General features: G+C 61.0%; 2 protein-coding genes across 2 annotated transcripts; both read left to right on the forward strand.

Annotated features, from left to right (window-relative positions):
- Positions 1–56: 56 nt before the first annotated feature.
- On the forward strand, positions 57–6,972 carry PLOD3 (procollagen-lysine,2-oxoglutarate 5-dioxygenase 3). Its single transcript, XM_027042034.2, has 19 exons — positions 57–192; positions 622–713; positions 871–1,007; positions 1,117–1,280; positions 1,424–1,536; positions 1,684–1,747; positions 2,154–2,251; positions 2,484–2,585; positions 2,749–2,874; positions 3,040–3,161; positions 3,390–3,494; positions 3,591–3,716; positions 3,961–4,102; positions 4,188–4,301; positions 4,516–4,584; positions 5,046–5,150; positions 5,693–5,839; positions 6,115–6,240; positions 6,522–6,972. The coding sequence occupies exons 1-19, from the start codon at positions 78–80 to the stop codon at positions 6,675–6,677; spliced, it is 2,223 nt and encodes a 740-aa protein (XP_026897835.1). The 5' UTR covers positions 57–77; the 3' UTR covers positions 6,678–6,972.
- Positions 6,973–10,480: 3,508 nt separating this feature from the next.
- MOGAT3 (monoacylglycerol O-acyltransferase 3) lies at positions 10,481–14,359 on the forward strand. The gene is made up of 7 exons (XM_027042037.2): positions 10,481–10,975; positions 11,179–11,286; positions 11,372–11,442; positions 11,723–11,927; positions 12,315–12,489; positions 13,826–14,028; positions 14,115–14,359. The coding sequence occupies exons 1-7, from the start codon at positions 10,903–10,905 to the stop codon at positions 14,267–14,269; spliced, it is 990 nt and encodes a 329-aa protein (XP_026897838.1). The 5' UTR covers positions 10,481–10,902; the 3' UTR covers positions 14,270–14,359.
- The last annotated feature ends 2,740 nt before the right edge of the window (positions 14,360–17,099 follow it).

A 17,099-nucleotide genomic window follows, 5' to 3' on the forward strand; every position in this document is an offset into this window, starting at 1 on the left:
CCTCCCCGGAGTTGGGATCCAGGCGCACAGCCCAGGCGCCCTGCGGGCCTCTGTGCCTTCTCTGCCGGCTCCTCGCCATGGCCTCCTGGGGCCCGGGACTCCGGCTCCTGCTGGGAATCCTGCTGCTGCTGCTCCCGCCTCCTGCGACCCCTGCTTCCGACCGTCCCCGGGGCAGAGACCCGGTCAACCCAGGTGAGAGCCCCGGGAGCGCCGAGTGGATGCGGGTTTTGCGTGTCTGCCCGCAGGGTCCGGGAGGGGGGGGGGTGGAGGCCTGGAGGGGGTGGCCGGCCTCTCCCAAGCCCTTGGGCCCTCCGTGGGACGAATCGCGCGGCCCCTCGTCCACCTACCCTACCCCCCCACACCTCCACCCCGAGCTGGGATTTCCAGCCTCTCCATGTGAACTCATCCCGGATTCCTGGGTGTCTCTCCCACCCAGCTCTCAATTGGAGCCGAAGTTTTGGTTGAGAAGAGTTTAAGAGGGAATCGGAAAAATAAAAATAAAAATAATAGAAGGACAGGGGCAGAGTCGGAGGGAGGGCAAGGGGGCCTGCGGTGAGTGGAACTCGTGGGGCAGTGAGCTGGGTGAGCGGGTCCCGAGCGCCAATTCCCGGCTGGTGACAGAGAAGCTGCTGGTGATCACGGTGGCCACAGCCAAGACGGAAGGATACCGGCGTTTCCTGCGGTCAGCGGAGTTCTTCAACTACACAGTGCGGGTGAGGAGAGGAATGCCCTCGTGGCCTCTAGGAGGGGATTTGCTGCCCCTGGAGCGGGCTGAGGGCTGGATGCCTGGGGCCTCACGGTGAGCCTGGTCAGGAGGGCCCACCGGGCGGCTGAGCCCTGCCCCGGCACCGCGGGTCTCCCCCCCCACAGACCCTGGGCCTGGGACAGGAGTGGCGAGGGGGTGATGTGGCCCGAACGGTTGGTGGAGGACAGAAGGTCAGGTGGCTAAAGAAGGAAATGGAGAAATATGCTGACCGGGAGGATATGGTCATCATGTTCGTGGACAGGTAAAGGGGCTGGGACTGGGGAACAGGGGGGAGGGGCAAGCTGGAGGGGTGGGTAAGGATACCGAGGTTCCTAGTGGCTGTCCTGCTCAGGCCCCTCTTCCTCGCCCAGCTACGACGTGATTCTGGCTGGCAGCCCCTCCGAGCTGCTGAAGAAGTTCGTCCAGAGTGGGAGCCGCCTGCTCTTCTCTGCCGAGGGCTTCTGCTGGCCCGAGTGGGGGCTGGCGGAGCAGTACCCTGAGGTGGGCACGGGGAAGCGCTTCCTCAACTCTGGTGGTGAGTGGCAGAGTGCCCAAGGCTGAGGGGCCAAGAGTGGTGGGGCTTGGGATGTTCCAGGCGCCTTCGGGCTAGAGAGGGGGTGGGGACGGGTGTCTGGGACCCTAAGAGTCTCGGAGTCAGCACCTCCCCACCCCCCGCAGGGTTCATCGGCTTTGCCCCCACCATCCACCGAGTGGTCCGCCAGTGGAAGTACGAGGATGATGATGACGACCAGCTGTTCTACACACGGCTCTACCTGGACCCAGGGCTGAGGGTGGGGATGGCGGGGAGGGTGGCCCCTCGCAGCTCCGCAGGGCTGCAGGCGCCTTGCGGGCTGTAGAGCTTCAGGGAGGAAGTAGAAAGAGTGGGGAGTTATGGCCCGCCCGCTCCTCGGTTAACTGCCCCATCTCATCCCATGCAGGAGAAACTCAGCCTCAATCTGGATCATAAATCCCGGATCTTTCAGAACCTCAATGGGGCTTTGGGTGAGGAGAAAGGCAGCCGGAGGGGGTCGCTGTGCCTAGCATCTGTTGGACACATACTTTGTGCCAAGGCTCTGGGTTGGGGCTCTACTTCTGTAATTTCGTTTAACCCAACAATCCTACAAAGGGAGGGTCTGTGGTTACCACCTGTCACAGGTGAGGACGCTGCCTTTCCGAGGGACTGGGGACTCGTCCCGGTCACCCAGGTAGTGTGGTGGAGCACCCCAGGGTGGCAGTAGCCTGGTCAGTACCCTCGGAGAGAGAAGGTAGCCAATCCTCGCCCCCCCCTGGAGCCACAGTCCTTCACCCTCTAGAGAAGCCGGGGTCCCCCGCCCACCATATTTAGAAGCATCTGTTGCTTGACAGCCTTGAGAGGAAGGGAGTGTAAAGCTGGCCCTTTCTTCCCCAGATGAGATAGTTTTAAAGTTTGATCGGAATCGCGTGCGTATCCGGAATGTGGCCTATGACACACTTCCCGTCGTGGTCCATGGGAATGGTCCGACTAAGGTTTATACCCACAGACCCTGCCCCTGCCCCAGTCAGACCTGCCCCCTGCCCCTGGGTACCTCCATCCCTTCTGGACAGCCATTCCTCCCCAGCCCCCGAGGCAGAGGTGATGGGAGAGGGTCTAAGTGTCCATCCCTTCCCCTCCTGCCCTGTCCCCTGCCTGTCCTCCTGACTTTCCGTCCCTCTCCTGCTGGACTCCTTTGCTTCAGCCTCTCACTGCCTCTTCCAACAGCTCCAGCTGAATTACCTGGGAAACTATGTCCCTAATGGCTGGACTCCTCAGGGAGGCTGTGGGTTCTGCGGCCGGGACCGGAGGATACTCCCGGGGGGGCAGGTGAGGAGGGGTGCCAGGGTCGGGCAGGACAAGGCACTGAGGCAGGGGGTGCGGGGAGAGCATGCGGGACAGCAGTGCACGGGGCAAAGCTCTGGGGACCCCCAGGACACACCAGGGGGAGGCCTGGGCTCTCCTCTGAGCCCCAAGGTGTCGTATCTTGCAGCCTCCCCCCCGGGTGCTTCTGGCCGTGTTCGTGGAACAGCCTACCCCGTTCCTGCCCCGCTTCCTGCAGCGGCTCCTGCTCCTGGACTACCCCCCTGACAGGGTCACCCTGTTCCTGCATAACAACGTGAGACGCCCCCCTGCGCAGCCTCCCAAAGGGCCCTGCCCCCACCGGATCGGCCCAGACTCCTTCCTACACCCCTTCTGCTCACCACCTTCCCCTTCCTGTTCCTCAGGCACCATCTTTTCTGCCCTCTCTCTCCCCTCCTCCCATCTCTCCCCCCATCTCCAGGAGGTGTACCATGAGCCCCACATTGCAGACTCCTGGCCCCAGCTCCAGGGCCACTTCTCAGCTGTGAAGCTTGTGGGGCCGGAGGAGGCCCTGACCCCGGGCGAGGCCAGGGACATGGCCATGTGAGTGAGCACTGGGAGGGGCGGACGGGGGAGGGGGAAGGGACGTTGCCTCGGTCGTTCCTCTCCGTTCACCACGTGGTCTCTGCTCGGCCTCCCAGGGGCGCCCTCCCAGCCAGGAGACCCTCGGGGTCCTGGGGAGGCAAGTGCACCGCCCCCGCCCCCACGGCCCCCTCCTCCCCCCGCCTGCTCCCGTCTTAGCTCATCTGTTCATTGATCTGTCACCTCCAGGGACAGCTGTCGGCAGGACCCCGAGTGTGAATTCTACTTCAGCCTGGATGCTGATGCCGTCATCACCAACGAGCAGACCCTGCGCATCCTCATTGAAGAGAACAGGTCGCTTGCCCAGTTCAGCCGGAGGGAGCCCAGGTAGTCTCCGGGGAGCCCCCGACTTGTTCCCCGGGGACAGGGCTCACCTCTGCCCATCCACAGGAAGGTGATAGCGCCCATGCTGTCCCGCCACGGGAAGCTGTGGTCCAACTTCTGGGGAGCCCTGAGCCCCGACGAGTACTACGCTCGGTCCGAGGACTACGTGGAACTAGTGCAGCGGAAGCGAGTGTGAGTCCTGCCCCTGCCCTCCGGCCTGCGGCCACCCGCGTGCCCTCCCGAGGCCCCGCTCCCAGGGCTCCGGCGCGGCCTCCAGTCGCAGTGCCACAGCTGTGGGGTGGGGGGACCGGAGCGAGACCGGGGTGGCGTGACCGGCGGCGCTTCACCGGGGACGCGGCTTGGCGAGCGGGCGCCCTGGGGGAAGGGGCTCCCGGGTTGAATCGTGCCCACCTGACCCCAGTGCGGGTGCCTCCAGGGGCGTGTGGAATGTGCCCTATATATCCCAGGCGTACGTGATCCGCGGCGAGACCCTGAGGACAGAGCTGCCCCAGAGGGAGGTGTTCTCGGGCAGCGACACCGACCCGGACATGGCCTTCTGTAAGAGCCTGCGCGACAAGGTGAGTGGGGCCTGGGGGCCCCATGCTGGGGTGCTGGGAAGCAGCCGCCTGCGTCTTCTCACTCTGACCCCCGACCCGGCCCCAGGGCATCTTCCTCCACCTCAGCAATCAGCAGGAATTTGGTCGCCTCCTGGCCACCTCTCGGTATGACACAGACCATCTGCACCCTGACCTCTGGCAAATCTTTGACAACCCCCTGGTGAGTGATGGGCTCTCGCTCAGAGAACCGGCGCGCCCTTCTCTAAAGGAGGACGCAGGCACACGTGCACGCGCACACACGCACAGTGCTCACCCCCGAGGTCTGCTACTGCCTGAGGACGGGCGGTCGTGGTAGTGGGGCCGGGGCTTCCTTGGGGGGACCAGATGGCGCGAAGAGGGCACGGGTCAAAGCGCGCACCCCTCCCCTGCCGCAGGACTGGCGGGAGCAGTACATTCACGAGAACTACAGCCGGGCCCTGGAAGGGCAGGGACTCGTGGAGCAGGTGAACCCCCCCCCCCACGGGACCCCTGACTGTCCTGGTGGCCGTTGCGCCCTGAGTCTGCCGCCTGGATTAGCGGTCTCCAAACAGACCCCCCTCCTGGGCAGAATGCTCTGCCCGGGCAGATAAAGGCACAGGCTGAGCAGACGGGCCTTCAGCTTCCCACCCTGCCACCAATCAGAGCGGTCCTCTCTTCTCTCCTGGGACCGTTAGCATAAGGAAGCTCCAAACCCGGGGCTCCAGGACCCCCCCTGCCACCTGTGCCGTGTTCTCTGAGCCACTGCCACCTTCTCTGGCCCAGCGCTGGCCATGGACTGTCCCCACGCTCAGGTCCCCAGGTCCCCGGCTTCTCTCGTCCCCCGGCTTCCCTTTCTGCTCCTGGCCTTTTCTCCGCTCTGTTGGCTTCTCCCCGAGAGGTCACCGAGCATCCCGCTGGCCCTGTTGCTCCTCTCCTGTCTTCTCAGCCGTGTCCAGATGTGTACTGGTTCCCGCTGCTGTCAGACCAGATGTGCGACGAGCTAGTGGAGGAAATGGAGCATTACGGCCAGTGGTCAGGAGGCCGGCATGAGGTGAGGGGGGCTGGGTAGTGAGGAGGGAGGGCTCCCCAAGGAGGGAGGTGTGGCCGGGAGCCAGGGACATGGAATCAAGAGAGTGGCACCAAAGAGGGGTCCCCAAGGGGGAGAGGACCCACAGAGGGCACAACTGTGTTCATTCATTCATTCATTCATTCATTCAAGAAACACTAACCGGGCAGGCAAGTCCCAGGTGCCGCCACTGACCTAGGCGGTGTGGTGCACTGGGCGGTGCTGGCCGAGCCCCCCTGCACCTCACCCGCTATAGTCAGTGGCAGGAGCTACTTCTGAAGGCTGCGCCCGGCAACCCAGATGCTGTGGGAGTCACGGGGGGGGGGCCCTCGGCCCAGACACGGGGGATCCGAGGGGCTTCGCAGAAGAGATGACGTCTTCACTGAGACACAGAGGGCCTGCAGGAGCGAGTCAGGCTGAGTGGGCGAGGCTTCCAGACCCAGGTTCCACGAGCTTTAAGGTCCGAGAGCAAGAGGAAGGGGGAGGCTGGCACGGCCCCGTTGGGGCTCAGTGCCGGCCGCCCACAGGACTCAAGGCTGGCTGGAGGCTACGAGAACGTGCCCACTGTAGACATCCACATGAAGCAGGTGGGCTATGAGGACCAGTGGCTGCAGCTGCTGAGGACGTACGTGGGGCCCATGACAGAGAGCCTGTTCCCAGGCTACCACACCAAGGTGGGCCGCTGCCCCCTGCCCCGCCTCCACCTTCCCACACCCCAGTCCTGGCTGGAAGTCTCCACGCAGCGCCCTTTGGGCCTTGGTAGCGTCTGGAGGCCCGCGGAAAGGGATACCACAGGAGGGCAGCCAGGGGCAGAGGGCAGTTAGCAGCAACACCCCTGCAGCCCCGCCCCCTCCCTCGGACAGGGCCTTCACCCCCTCAGAAGCATCACAACCCCCCCCCCCAACCTCACAGCCGCGCTTCCAGCCTGTTCTCTCGCGCCCCCCCGCAGACCCGGGCGGTGATGAACTTTGTGGTCCGCTACCGGCCAGATGAGCAGCCGTCTCTGCGGCCCCATCACGACTCCTCCACCTTCACTCTCAACGTCGCCCTCAACCACAAGGGCCTGGATTATGAGGTGAGCCCGCACCGCCGGGGGCCCTCCGCACACGCGTGCGCGCGCACACACTCTGCCCCTGGACCTTGCCGTCCCGCCCCTGGCTCCTGACAGCGTTCAGTCAGCCACCCTGCCCCCCCCCCCATGTCCTCTCCTGGCTCCACCGGGCTGCCCGCCCCGCCCTCCTGGGCCTCCCTTGTCTGCCTCTCACCCCCTTGTGGCTGTCTGCCCCCCAGGCCCCGCCCCCTCCCCCTCCTCCCCCGTGTGCTCACGCTCCACTTCTGTCCCCCGTCCTCTTCCAGGGAGGTGGCTGCCGCTTCTTGCGCTACGACTGCATAGTCTCGTCCCCACGGAAGGGCTGGGGGCTCCTGCATCCTGGCCGCCTCACCCACTACCACGAGGGGCTGCCCACCACTCGGGGCACTCGCTACATCATGGTGTCCTTTGTCGACCCCTGACACTCAACCACTCTGCCAGACCTGCCCTGCCGCTGTGCCTTCCCCGGGGGGCCCCCTCCGTGGAAGGGGGTCTGTCTGGTGCCTCGCTTCCTGAGTGGATGTTCGGTGTGCCTGGGACTGAATGTGTCGCCTCCCCCCCTCCCCAACACGCGGCCCTCTCAGGAAGCTCCTGGAGCCCCCCCCTTGCCCCTCCCCACAGTCCCCAAGGACCCCTGGGGAGAAGGCTTTGAGGGCTCCCCGTGTGATAAATTATTGTTTCTCACCCTCTCAATAAAGGAGGATTTGTAAGCCTTGAGTCCCTGTAAGTCTCTCGCCTCCCTACTGACCCCAGATCCCTCCTGCCACCAGAGTAGAGGGGACACCTGCAGTTACTCCAAAGACAAACACCAGAGAAGAGGAAAAGGCAGAAGCAGATGGTAGAGCAGTGTGGGAACCTGGAAACTTCCGTGGATCCCGTATCTCTCTCCCCCCGCCTCTTTTTTTTTTTTAATGTTTTATTTTCTTTATTTTGAGAGACAGAGCACAAGTGGGGGGAAGGGCAGAGAGAGAGGGAGACACAGAATCCGAAGCAGGCTCCAGGCTCCGAGCTGTCAGCACAGAACCCGATGCCGGGTTCGAACCCACCAACGCGAGATCATGACCTGAGCCGAAGTCGAACGCTTAACCGACTGAACTACCCCGGCGCCCCAAGCCTGCCTTCTTGATGGGTGGGGCTGGTCACCCCTCCATGTGGACTGAGCATCTCTCTGGCCATACTTCTCAGCACATCCCCCCCTGGTCTCCCTGCAGACGGAAGACGGCTGAGTAGGGACGGGAGAAAATACCTCCTGGTGAGGTCCCTGGAGGGGGAAACCTGCACGAGAGTGAATCAGGGGACAGGGACAAAAACGATGTGTCAGTCTGTGGCACTGGAAGACGCTGGTTCATCCTATCTCATGCACTGAGCACCCCCTATCTGCTGGGCACTTGTCAGCTGTGCTGATGGGAACCAGACCTGTCTTCTGGTTGCTTACAGCCTGGGGGAGACCTCAGTCAGAAAATCACCATGAAGGATGAAAAGTGGGAACGTCTTTTATGCTAGGAGAGCGAGTGATAGAGGCACCGAATGGGGCCTGTGTCAGACTCTTCTAAAGAAGTGATATTCCTGGGACGCCTGGGTGGCTCAGTCGGTTGAGTGTCCGACTTCGGCTCAGGTCATGATCTCACAGTTTGTGACTTCGAGCCCCGTGTCGGGCTCTGTGCTGACAGCTCAGGGCCTGGAGCCTGCTTCAGATTCTGTGTCTCTGTCTCTCTCTCTCAAAAATAAATAAACACTAAAAAAATTTTTTTTCTTAATTTAAGAAGTGTCATTCCCTGACCTGGAGAAGCTAGCAGTCCACAGCTCTGGCCAGTGTTGGGGGCAGGACCATGGCAATGTGAGGCACCCTTGGAGGGTGTGCTCTTCGGGGCTCACCAATCATTGGCCTTCGCCAAAAAACCCTTCCCTCTGGGATGTCTCCCCCACGGAGGCCTGAGCTACTCCTTAGGGGCCGGCCAGGGCGACTAAAGAGTTTTCTAACTGTTCTCACTCGTGTGGGGAGCTCTGCCATTGGTGGTACACACCCGCTTTCCCAGACCTCTGTCAGCCTGGCTATTCACAAAGGCCCAAGGCCCAAACACCTTTCTCACCCCCAGGCTCCTGGCCACACCCCTAGGCATTTCTGTTTGGTCCTATTGGTCACGGGCCCGTGGGTTCACAGAGTGGTTAACTCTTCATCCTGGGGCTCACAAGGGTACAGTGTGCAGCAAAGAGGGTGGAAACGGGGGCCGAACCAGGACCAAGGGCCAGGGCTGGTGGGCTGGACCATGAGGAGAGTACTTAAGAGCCCATGGCAGCCCCTGTGGGATCACCCCTCCACAGCGTGCCGGCCTCCTGCAGGGTCTCCAAGCGGTGGCCGTCCTTCAGTGGATCTTCTTTTGGGGCTCGGTGAGTGAGTCCCAGCATCTGGCACCCACTTTCCCCTTTCCAGGAGGGAGGCAGGGCAGGGATCTCTGGGGGCCCTCGAGGGCATAGAAGGAATGAGCCGGGACAGAAGGGCCTGAACCCATGCAACAGGCAAGAGGGGGTCCTGAGTATCACGCCCGCCGCTCCATTCTACGGCCCAGGTGTGCCTGGCCGCGCCCATCCCCGCGATCCTAGGCAGAGCCTGGATCCTAGCCCTCCTCTACCTGGTCTGGCTCTCTGGGGACAGGGACTGGCCACACGCAGGAGGCCACTGCTCTGCCTGGGTGGGCAACTGGGCCATCTGGAGACATTTCCAAGATGGCTTTCCTGTCTTGGTGAGGGGCACCCAGGAACAGTGTGCCGCGTGGGGGCAAGGCTTTGGAACCGACTCTTCTCTGGTCACCCCTGAAAGTCTGATCTCACTGCCAGGATGGGGGTATGTTCCCTGCAGAAGCCAGCAACTTCTGCACAGAGACCACGGGCTTCTTGGGCCTCTTTCCAGGCCTCTGGCCGCACCTGCTCAGGCTGTCAGGTTGGTTCCACCTCCCTCGCTTCCGGGACTACACCATGTGTAGTGGTGAGGAGGGGGCAGGTCAGCCTCAGCACCCCCCAGTCCTAGCTGGCGACTCCTACTTCAACCTCCTGCCCTGGGGCGCGGGGGGGGGGGGGACCCTCCAGGTCCCAGCTCTACCTGCCTGGTGTCCTCCTACCCCTTTTCTCAAGGACCCAGGCATCAGGCCCCCTGCCTCTGCCCTCACCCCAGGTTTGCTGTCCTCTGACAAGGCCAGCGCCGCCTATCTGCTGTCCCGGCCTGAGGGCGGCCAGGTGGCAGTCCTGGCCGTGGGAGGGCCCCTGGAAGCGCTGGACCCAAAAGCGAGTGCGCTAACCTTGCGGATCCGGAAACAGAAGGGGTTTGTCAAGTTGGCACTGAGGAAGCGGCCAGTGGCCGGGCGGGACACCCGTGGGCTGCCCTGTCTGGGAGGAGCGCAGAGGGCCGGCCCCGGTCAGGGATGGGGGTGGGGGGTGGGAGGGTGAGGGACTCAGAGTCAGGCATGCCCCCTCGCTCTCCTGGGGCCTGTCTTCTCTCTCGGGGAGAACGAGCTCTTCCCGCAGTTTCCGAGCCCTCCCGGCTCTTGGCGCGGAGAGCGCAGGAGGCGCCGAGGCCGCTGCTGAGGGTCGCCCTGCGGCTGTTCCACGGGGGCCTGCGTCTCCTCCCGCCCTTTCGCACGCCCCCCGGCACCGGCGGGGAGCCCCGGCCTCGGCCCACTCCTCCCCCCGCCCGCGCACCGGCTCCCCCCGGAGCTCGGGCCCCGCGCGCTCCCAGCTCCGGGAGGTGAAGGTCCCCGGCTGCGGGCCGCACCTCGGCCGCGCCCGCTCCACAACCCCCCCCCCAACCCAGGCTGGCCTTAGGCGACTGCTCGGGGCCTGAACTCCTTCCCTCACGGTCGGGCGGGTGGGCGGGAAGGGGACGGGATGAGGGTGCCAGCGACCGCCCCTCTCACCTCCCGTTCTGCCCGCAGTGCCCCCCCACAGCCCCACCCCCCAATCCTGCCGTCCGTTGCTCGCGGCTCAGCGGGGCGCAGGTGGACGCGCTGCCCGCGCTCTAGGTGGAGAGGCTCACGCAGCTGTTCCAGGAGCACAAGGCGCGCTGCGCCTTCCCCGCCCACCCGCACCTCGCCTTCCCCAGGGCACGCAGGTCCCCGCGGCGACTTGGGGAGGGGAGGGAAATGAAACGTGGGAACAGAGCTGCAACGTGTGCGTGTTCGTGCGTGTTCCTGCGCGGCCGTGCCTCCGGATGACCCTGACACCCCGGAGACCTGCTCTCCGGGACGCGCGCTTGGAGAGCGCACGGCCTCGGCGGGGGCTTCTGGCCACGGCGGGCCGGCGGCGGGGGCTCAGTCGGCGGGCTCCCCAGCTTCTCCTGAGACTCCTTCCCACAACCGACGCCCCACCTCCCTCGCACACTTCCTGTCGCCTCCCACCTCCACCCCGAGGACCTCCTTGCAAGTTCAAAGATCATGCTGGAGACTGGCGCTTCGGATCCAAGATCTCCCCGTCCACTCCACAAACGCGCACAACACACCCGCGGTTCCGAGGGGGCCCCGAGGGCTTGGCCTTCTCGGGAGAAAGCCATCCCGTCGGTGCCCAAACCTTCCTGGTTTGTGCTCGGGCCCCTGGAGCCCCGCTGGCAGAGGGGAGCTACTGGCAGAGTAGTCTCCGACGCCCCCGCTGCGCCTCGCCATGAAAACCGTGCGGAAGCAGTGGCTGGAAGCAATAAGCGCCTACCAGCTCGTGCTGTCTTTCCTCTTCATGGGTGAGAGGCCTGCTGGCCTGGGGTCCCCAAGGAGAGCAGGGAGTGGGGGCAGGAAAGCTAGAGCCCCCCTTGCAAAGGGAGCAGGAGAGAGCCAGAGGTGGCTGGCTGCACCAGGGCGATCTGAGCGGGGAGGAGAGCAGGCGCTGGGTGCGATGACCCGGCTTCAAAAGCGAAGTGACTTTTCTTTCTCATCTTTCACCCAGGTCCTTTCTTCTCCCTTCTCCTCCTCTTCCTCCTCTTCACTCCACTCTGGTCTTTCTCTGTTCTCTACTTGGTGTGGTTCTTCCTGGACTGGGACACTCCCAACCGAGGTGAGCATGGCCGGACTTGCACTGGGGGAGGAAGAAAGGTGGCTGAGCGCCCCAGGCGTTCTTCCACCCACCTCTCTGCCCCAAGGTGGAAGGCGCTTTGCGTTCGTGAAAACCTGGAGTATGTGGAAAGAGCTAAGGGATTATTTTCCGGTCAAGGTGAGAGGTCACCATCCACAGAGACTCTCTGCCTCCTCCCTCTCCCCCCCCCCCCCCCGCACCCGCTCACCCCTGCCTATGCACCCCTGGGCTTTCTAAACTCAGACAATGGGGCACGCGGAAGGGAGGCCGAATGGTGTTCCAGACTAGCCCCCGCCCCTGCTGTTGGCCCAGGGAGGACCTTGAACTCTGAAGCCTGCTTGGGGTGGAGGGAGACTCTTTTCATCTGCTGTCTTGCCGTCCACGCCTCTCCCTCCTCCTCCTGCCCGACGCCCCCAAGCTGGTGAAAACAGCAGAGCTGCCCCGGGACCGGAACTATGTGATCGGTGGTCACCCACACGGGATCATGAGCGTGGGAAATTTCACTAATTTCAACACGGAGATGAACGACTCCTCCAAGCACTTCCCCGGGATTCGGCTCACGTTGGCGGGACTGAGCTTCATCTTCTACTTACCGATCTACCGAGACTATATCTCGTCCTACGGTGAGGCGGCCCTCCCCCACCCGGGCCAGACTGCCTCCCACTCGGCCAGCTGGGCGGGTGGGGGGCAGTCTGGCGAGGGTGGGGGAGGAGCGCCTGACCGTAGGACGCGGTATGGCCTCTGACCGATTGGGAAGTGGAAGATGAAGCCAGGCCTGGCACCCAGCGGTAATGTTGGCCGGGCTCACAGTAGGTGGCAAGGAGTAGCTTTGGGGCAAGTGTCCTGCCTCCTTGCGGGGAGAGGCACTATAATAGGTCACACTGACACGGGCACGGGACAGCAGACTTGGAAGGAATGGGGGTGTGGGGCTCACGCGCCAAAAGGGTGAGCGAGGGGCCAGGCAGCCCGGGAGCCCGTGGTGATTGCTCCCCACCTCGACATGCGTGCAGGAATTTGTTCTGTGAATCGGAGGAGCCTGGACTTTATTCTCTCTCAGCCCCAGCCAGGGCAGGCTGTGGTCATCATAATTGGGGGCGCCCAGGAGGCCCTGTATGCAATCCCAGGGACGCACCACCTCGTTCTGCGGAATCGCAAAGGCTTCGTGCGCCTGGCACTGAGACACGGGTGAGTGGGGCGCAAGTGCCCAGCCCCGGGGTGCTGGTGAATTTTGCATTGCATCTGGGGGCCCACGCTCTCTGTCCCTACATATCCAGGTCCCTGTAGCTGGGCCTCTGTGTCCCCAGAGCCCACACTGTGCCCTGCGCCTATCGGCCTCTCATGTCAGCACTTTTTTTTTTAATGTTTATTTATTTTTGAGAGAGAGAGACGTACACACACACAGACACACACACACACACACACACGGAGACAGTGTGAGTGAGGAAGGGGCAGAGAGAGACAGAGACACAGAATCCGAAGCAGGCTCCAGGCTCTGAGCTGTCTGCATAGAGCCCTACGCGGGGTTTGAACTCACAAGCCTCCAGATTGTGACCTGAGCTGAAGTCGGGCGCTCAACAGACTGAGCACCCCCCACCATTCGCCCTGCCGGCACCCCCTCTCATGTCAACACTTGAGGGTTTTCTCTGTTTCAACACCATACCCACTTTCGGCCAGTCTTCCCTCTCTGAAAGAGGCAGGATCATAGCTCGAGTAGCAGGACCTTGTGCTCAGAAGCCCCGGGTTCAAATCCCTTTCTGACTCTACCTCAAAGGTGAGACCTCGGACATGTTTCTTTACTTGCGAAATAGGACTAATCCCTAATTTTACAACGATATTGTGGTTGCAAAGATTAGATGAGAAAACGTATACAGTCGACTCTTGAACAACACAGGTTTGAGCTGCCTGGGTCCCCTCTGCATGGATATGTTTAAAACATTTTTTTAAGTTTATTTATTTATTTTGAGAGAGTGAGAGCAGGGGAGGTGCAGCAATGGAGGGGGACAGAAGATCCGAAGCAGGCTCCGTGCTGACAGCTGAGAACCCAGTGCGGGGCTTGAACTCACAAACAGTGAGATCATGACCTGAGCCAAAGTTGGACGCTCAACCGGCTGAGCCCCCCAGGCGCCCCTTAATAGCACTTTCTTTCCTCTAGCTCACTTTATGGTAAAAATCCAGTAGAAAGAACAGCTACAAGTATGTGTTAATCGACTGTTCGTGTCACTGGTCATGCCATTAGGACTTGAGTTTTGGGGGAGCTGTATGAGGAGTTTTGTCTGTACCAGGGTGGGGGTCAGGGCCCCCTAAGCGCCATGTGGTTCGAGGCTCAGCTGGGGAGGAAGACCCAGTACGCAATCATTTCTCAAGAATTGTGAGTCCTTTCTTCCAGATCTTTCTTGGTCATTTGCTCGAAAAAGCCTCGGGAAGGGGAGCTAGGTGTGGGAGGGATTTGCAGCCCCGTCTGGGGGCTCCCCGAGAGCCACTGACCCGAACACGCCTCCTCTCTCTTGCTGTCCCTGCTCAGCGCCTCCCTGGTGCCCGTGTACTCCTTTGGAGAGAATGATATCTTCCATCTGAAGGCTTTTGCCCCCGGCTCCTGGCAATACCTGTGCCAGGTTGCCTTCAAGAAGCTCACGGGATACTCACCTTGCATCTTCTGGGGTCGCGGACTCTTCTCAGCCAGCTCCTGGGGCCTGCTGCCCTTTGCCAGGCCCATCACCACCGTGGGTGAGTGCCCGTCTCTGGGGGAGGAGAGCGGCCGTCAGCTGTACGGGCAATCCCGCACCTCACCCCTGTCTGCCCTCTCCCTGCAGTGGGCCGCCCCATTCCGGTGCCCCAGATCCTCTGCCCCACCGAGGAGGAGGTCAACCACTACCACAGGCTCTACATGCAGGCCCTGGAGACACTGTTTGAGGAGCACAAGGAAAGCTGTGGCGTCCCTGCCTCAACTCACCTCACCTTTATCTAGCCTCTTCCCCGCCCCCCAGCCCCCAGCCCCCTGGGACCTCCACCTATGGCCAGCTGTACCACTCCAATAAACGCTCTTTCTCTCCCACCACTGCTTTGTGGAATCGGCTGCCTGCAGGGCTCACGCTGTGCCTCCGTGGGTAACCCGCCCCCACTCTCACGTGCCACGGAGCTGCTTTAGTATCTTTTTTTTTTTTTTAACATTTATCCATTTTTGAGAGACAGAGAAAACATGTGAGCGGGGGAGGGGCAGAGAGAGAGAGAGAGACACAGAATCCGAAGCAGGCTTCAAGCTTCGAGCTGTCAGCACAGAGCCCAACACGGGGCTCGAACCCACGAACCACGAGATCATGACCTGAGTCAAAGTCGGACGCTTAACAGGCTGAGCCACCCAGACGCCCCTGGAGCTGCTGCCTTAGATTGGGTGTCAGAATCCTGAATTCTCCTCCCAGCAAGACTTAATCCTGCTGCAGGATCGTGCATAGGTTTCTTTCCTTTGCTGAGCCCTTTTCTCTCTGTGAATGAAGGCATCTGCTTCGCAGAGAGCTGCAGGGTCTCAGGATTGAGTTGAGGAGGGTGGCTCTTGCGGGGGGGGGGGCGCTAGGCGTTGCAGGGTGGGCTGCAGAAGACAGGATGCCTGGCGCAAGAGCGTGAGCAAATGCTGAGCTTGGTCAAGGGCATCTGGCCTCATGGGGAGGGAAATGATCTCCAGTTGTACGAGAAAGGTACGCTGCTCGCTTCCATGCCCTCTCTCTGTCCTTTGGGTCTCCTCGTAGCTGGGAGCTGAGGGGAAACGAGGACCTACCTGACCGGCATTGAGCCCTACTGCAAGCCCAGCATTAGGTCAACAGGAACCCAGTTACCCAACAAGCACAGAACTCCGGTGAAGATCAAAGAATGAATATTGAAGGGCTGGGGCGCCTGGGGGGCTCCATCGGCTGAGTGTCCAACTCTTGAGATCAGGTTCATGATCTCACAGTTTCGTGAGTTTGAGCCCCAAGCCCCTGCTTGGGATTTTCCCTCACTCTCTATTAGCCCGTCCCCTGCTTGTGCTATCTCTGTCTCTGTCTCTCTCGAAATAAATAAACTTAAAAAAAAAAAGTTAAGGGCTTAGAACAGAGATTGGCAAAATATTGTCATCCCCATGATGGGCATGGCATCGGTCCAACCAGAGGGTAAGACCGAACAGTCTAGGGGGACCTCGTGTGGTCATAGCGTCCTCTGACTATGTCAGTCCCATTTACGGACTGGCTGTGCGTCTGTGTCCAGGACGTAAGAATACCTTGTTGAAATGTAATTGGGACGTAACCATACCTATCTCCCACTGTCCTATATTGTCCTATACAATATATTCAGTGGAAGAAGTTTTTCTTGTTCCTGCATGAAAATCTGGGCACTCCTGTGACTTATCTGGGTCATTCTCAGGTAATAACTTCTTCATCCACCTCAAGTTGTACTATAGAGGGGCACCTGGGTGGCTCAGTCAGTTGAACGTCTGACATCCGAAGCGGGACTTGAGCTCACCTGATGTAGGGCTCGAACTCACAAACCATGAGATCATGACCTAGCCGAAGTCAGATGCTTGACAACCAGTCGCCCAGGCGCCCCAGGTTTGAACACCCTTAGCCCAGATGCGACTATAGTACAGGCTGACCTCAATGCAACCACTGTCTTTCCTTCTTTCCTGGAGGGAACCTCCAGTCAGCTACAGTCTGGCCATTAGACTTCTCTGTGGGCACATCCAACAAACACAGGGGCGTACCGAGCTCTTTGAGCCTTGCAACCTATGTCACCGATCTTGTGGAAGTAAGCCTTGCCCTCGAGCTCTGAAAGCCCCCCTCCCCCCGCCCACTTCTCTCCTTTGTGTCCAATCCTTGTCATGGGTCAGGGACTCAAGGGTCACTTCTCAACTATTTGCTTGGGCAATGCATTCTTGCTCGTTGCATGTGATCTGCTCTGGCCCCTTTTGGAATGCAGGACCTTTGTGCCTCATCCCAAACTTTAAGGGTAGCATCACATGTGTTTTTCTCTGGGTTCTTCCCCCGAGGGACAAAAGCACCAACTTCTAGTGAGAACTGGCCACCAAGAGCTGGGAGTATGGGGATTAGATTGCCACGGGCCTTCCTCCAAGAAGCCCCCTGCCATTCTCCCCTGTGAGCGGTAGGTGCCTATCTCTAGGGAGGGGAGGTTGGGCTGGGTGACAGGTGAGGAAGGGGACCTTTGAGGACTCAGGGAGAGAGGGAGGAGGGGACTTCATTCCCCATCATTTGTTGCCCCTGTCTGAAATCCAAGACCAATAAAGTCAGGAGGTGGGAGGGATTGGCTCGAGGCTGGAGAGAAACAGGAGAAGCCTAGACATCCAGTTACAACTGGGTTGGCCCTGGAGGCACCTCCACCAGCATCCTTCCTCTCCTGGAAGCCAGCCCAGATTGGGTGGAGGCCATAGGCTTCAGGAGGCCTTGGCACACCTCCTACCCTCTCCGGAGCCTCCCCAAGTAACCTCTGCAGCCATGCTCTGATCCTAGCTGCACTGACGGTTAGATGTCCTCTGGTCCCCATTTTTATTCTGTCATCCTGCTTTCCAACCATTGTTTTTCATGCATCTGTCTTGGCTTCACCTCCTTCCTCTCTCCCCACCTTCCAGAACCGCACTCAAAATTCCTGGCCTCTTGTGTCTTCCTGCTAAGTGGTTTTTAGCGTCTCCTTCTCCTCCATGACCCCATCCCTTCATGGACTCCCTCTGGGACCACTCCTGAGCGATCAGGGGTCTTGTCTCTTGTCTCCCATCCAACACCCTCTCTTGCTGTCAAGACGCTCCTCCTAAAATGCTG

The sequence above is a fragment of the Acinonyx jubatus genome, chromosome E3 (assembly GCF_027475565.1).
Source record: "Acinonyx jubatus isolate Ajub_Pintada_27869175 chromosome E3, VMU_Ajub_asm_v1.0, whole genome shotgun sequence".
Taxonomy (NCBI): domain Eukaryota; kingdom Metazoa; phylum Chordata; class Mammalia; order Carnivora; family Felidae; genus Acinonyx; species Acinonyx jubatus.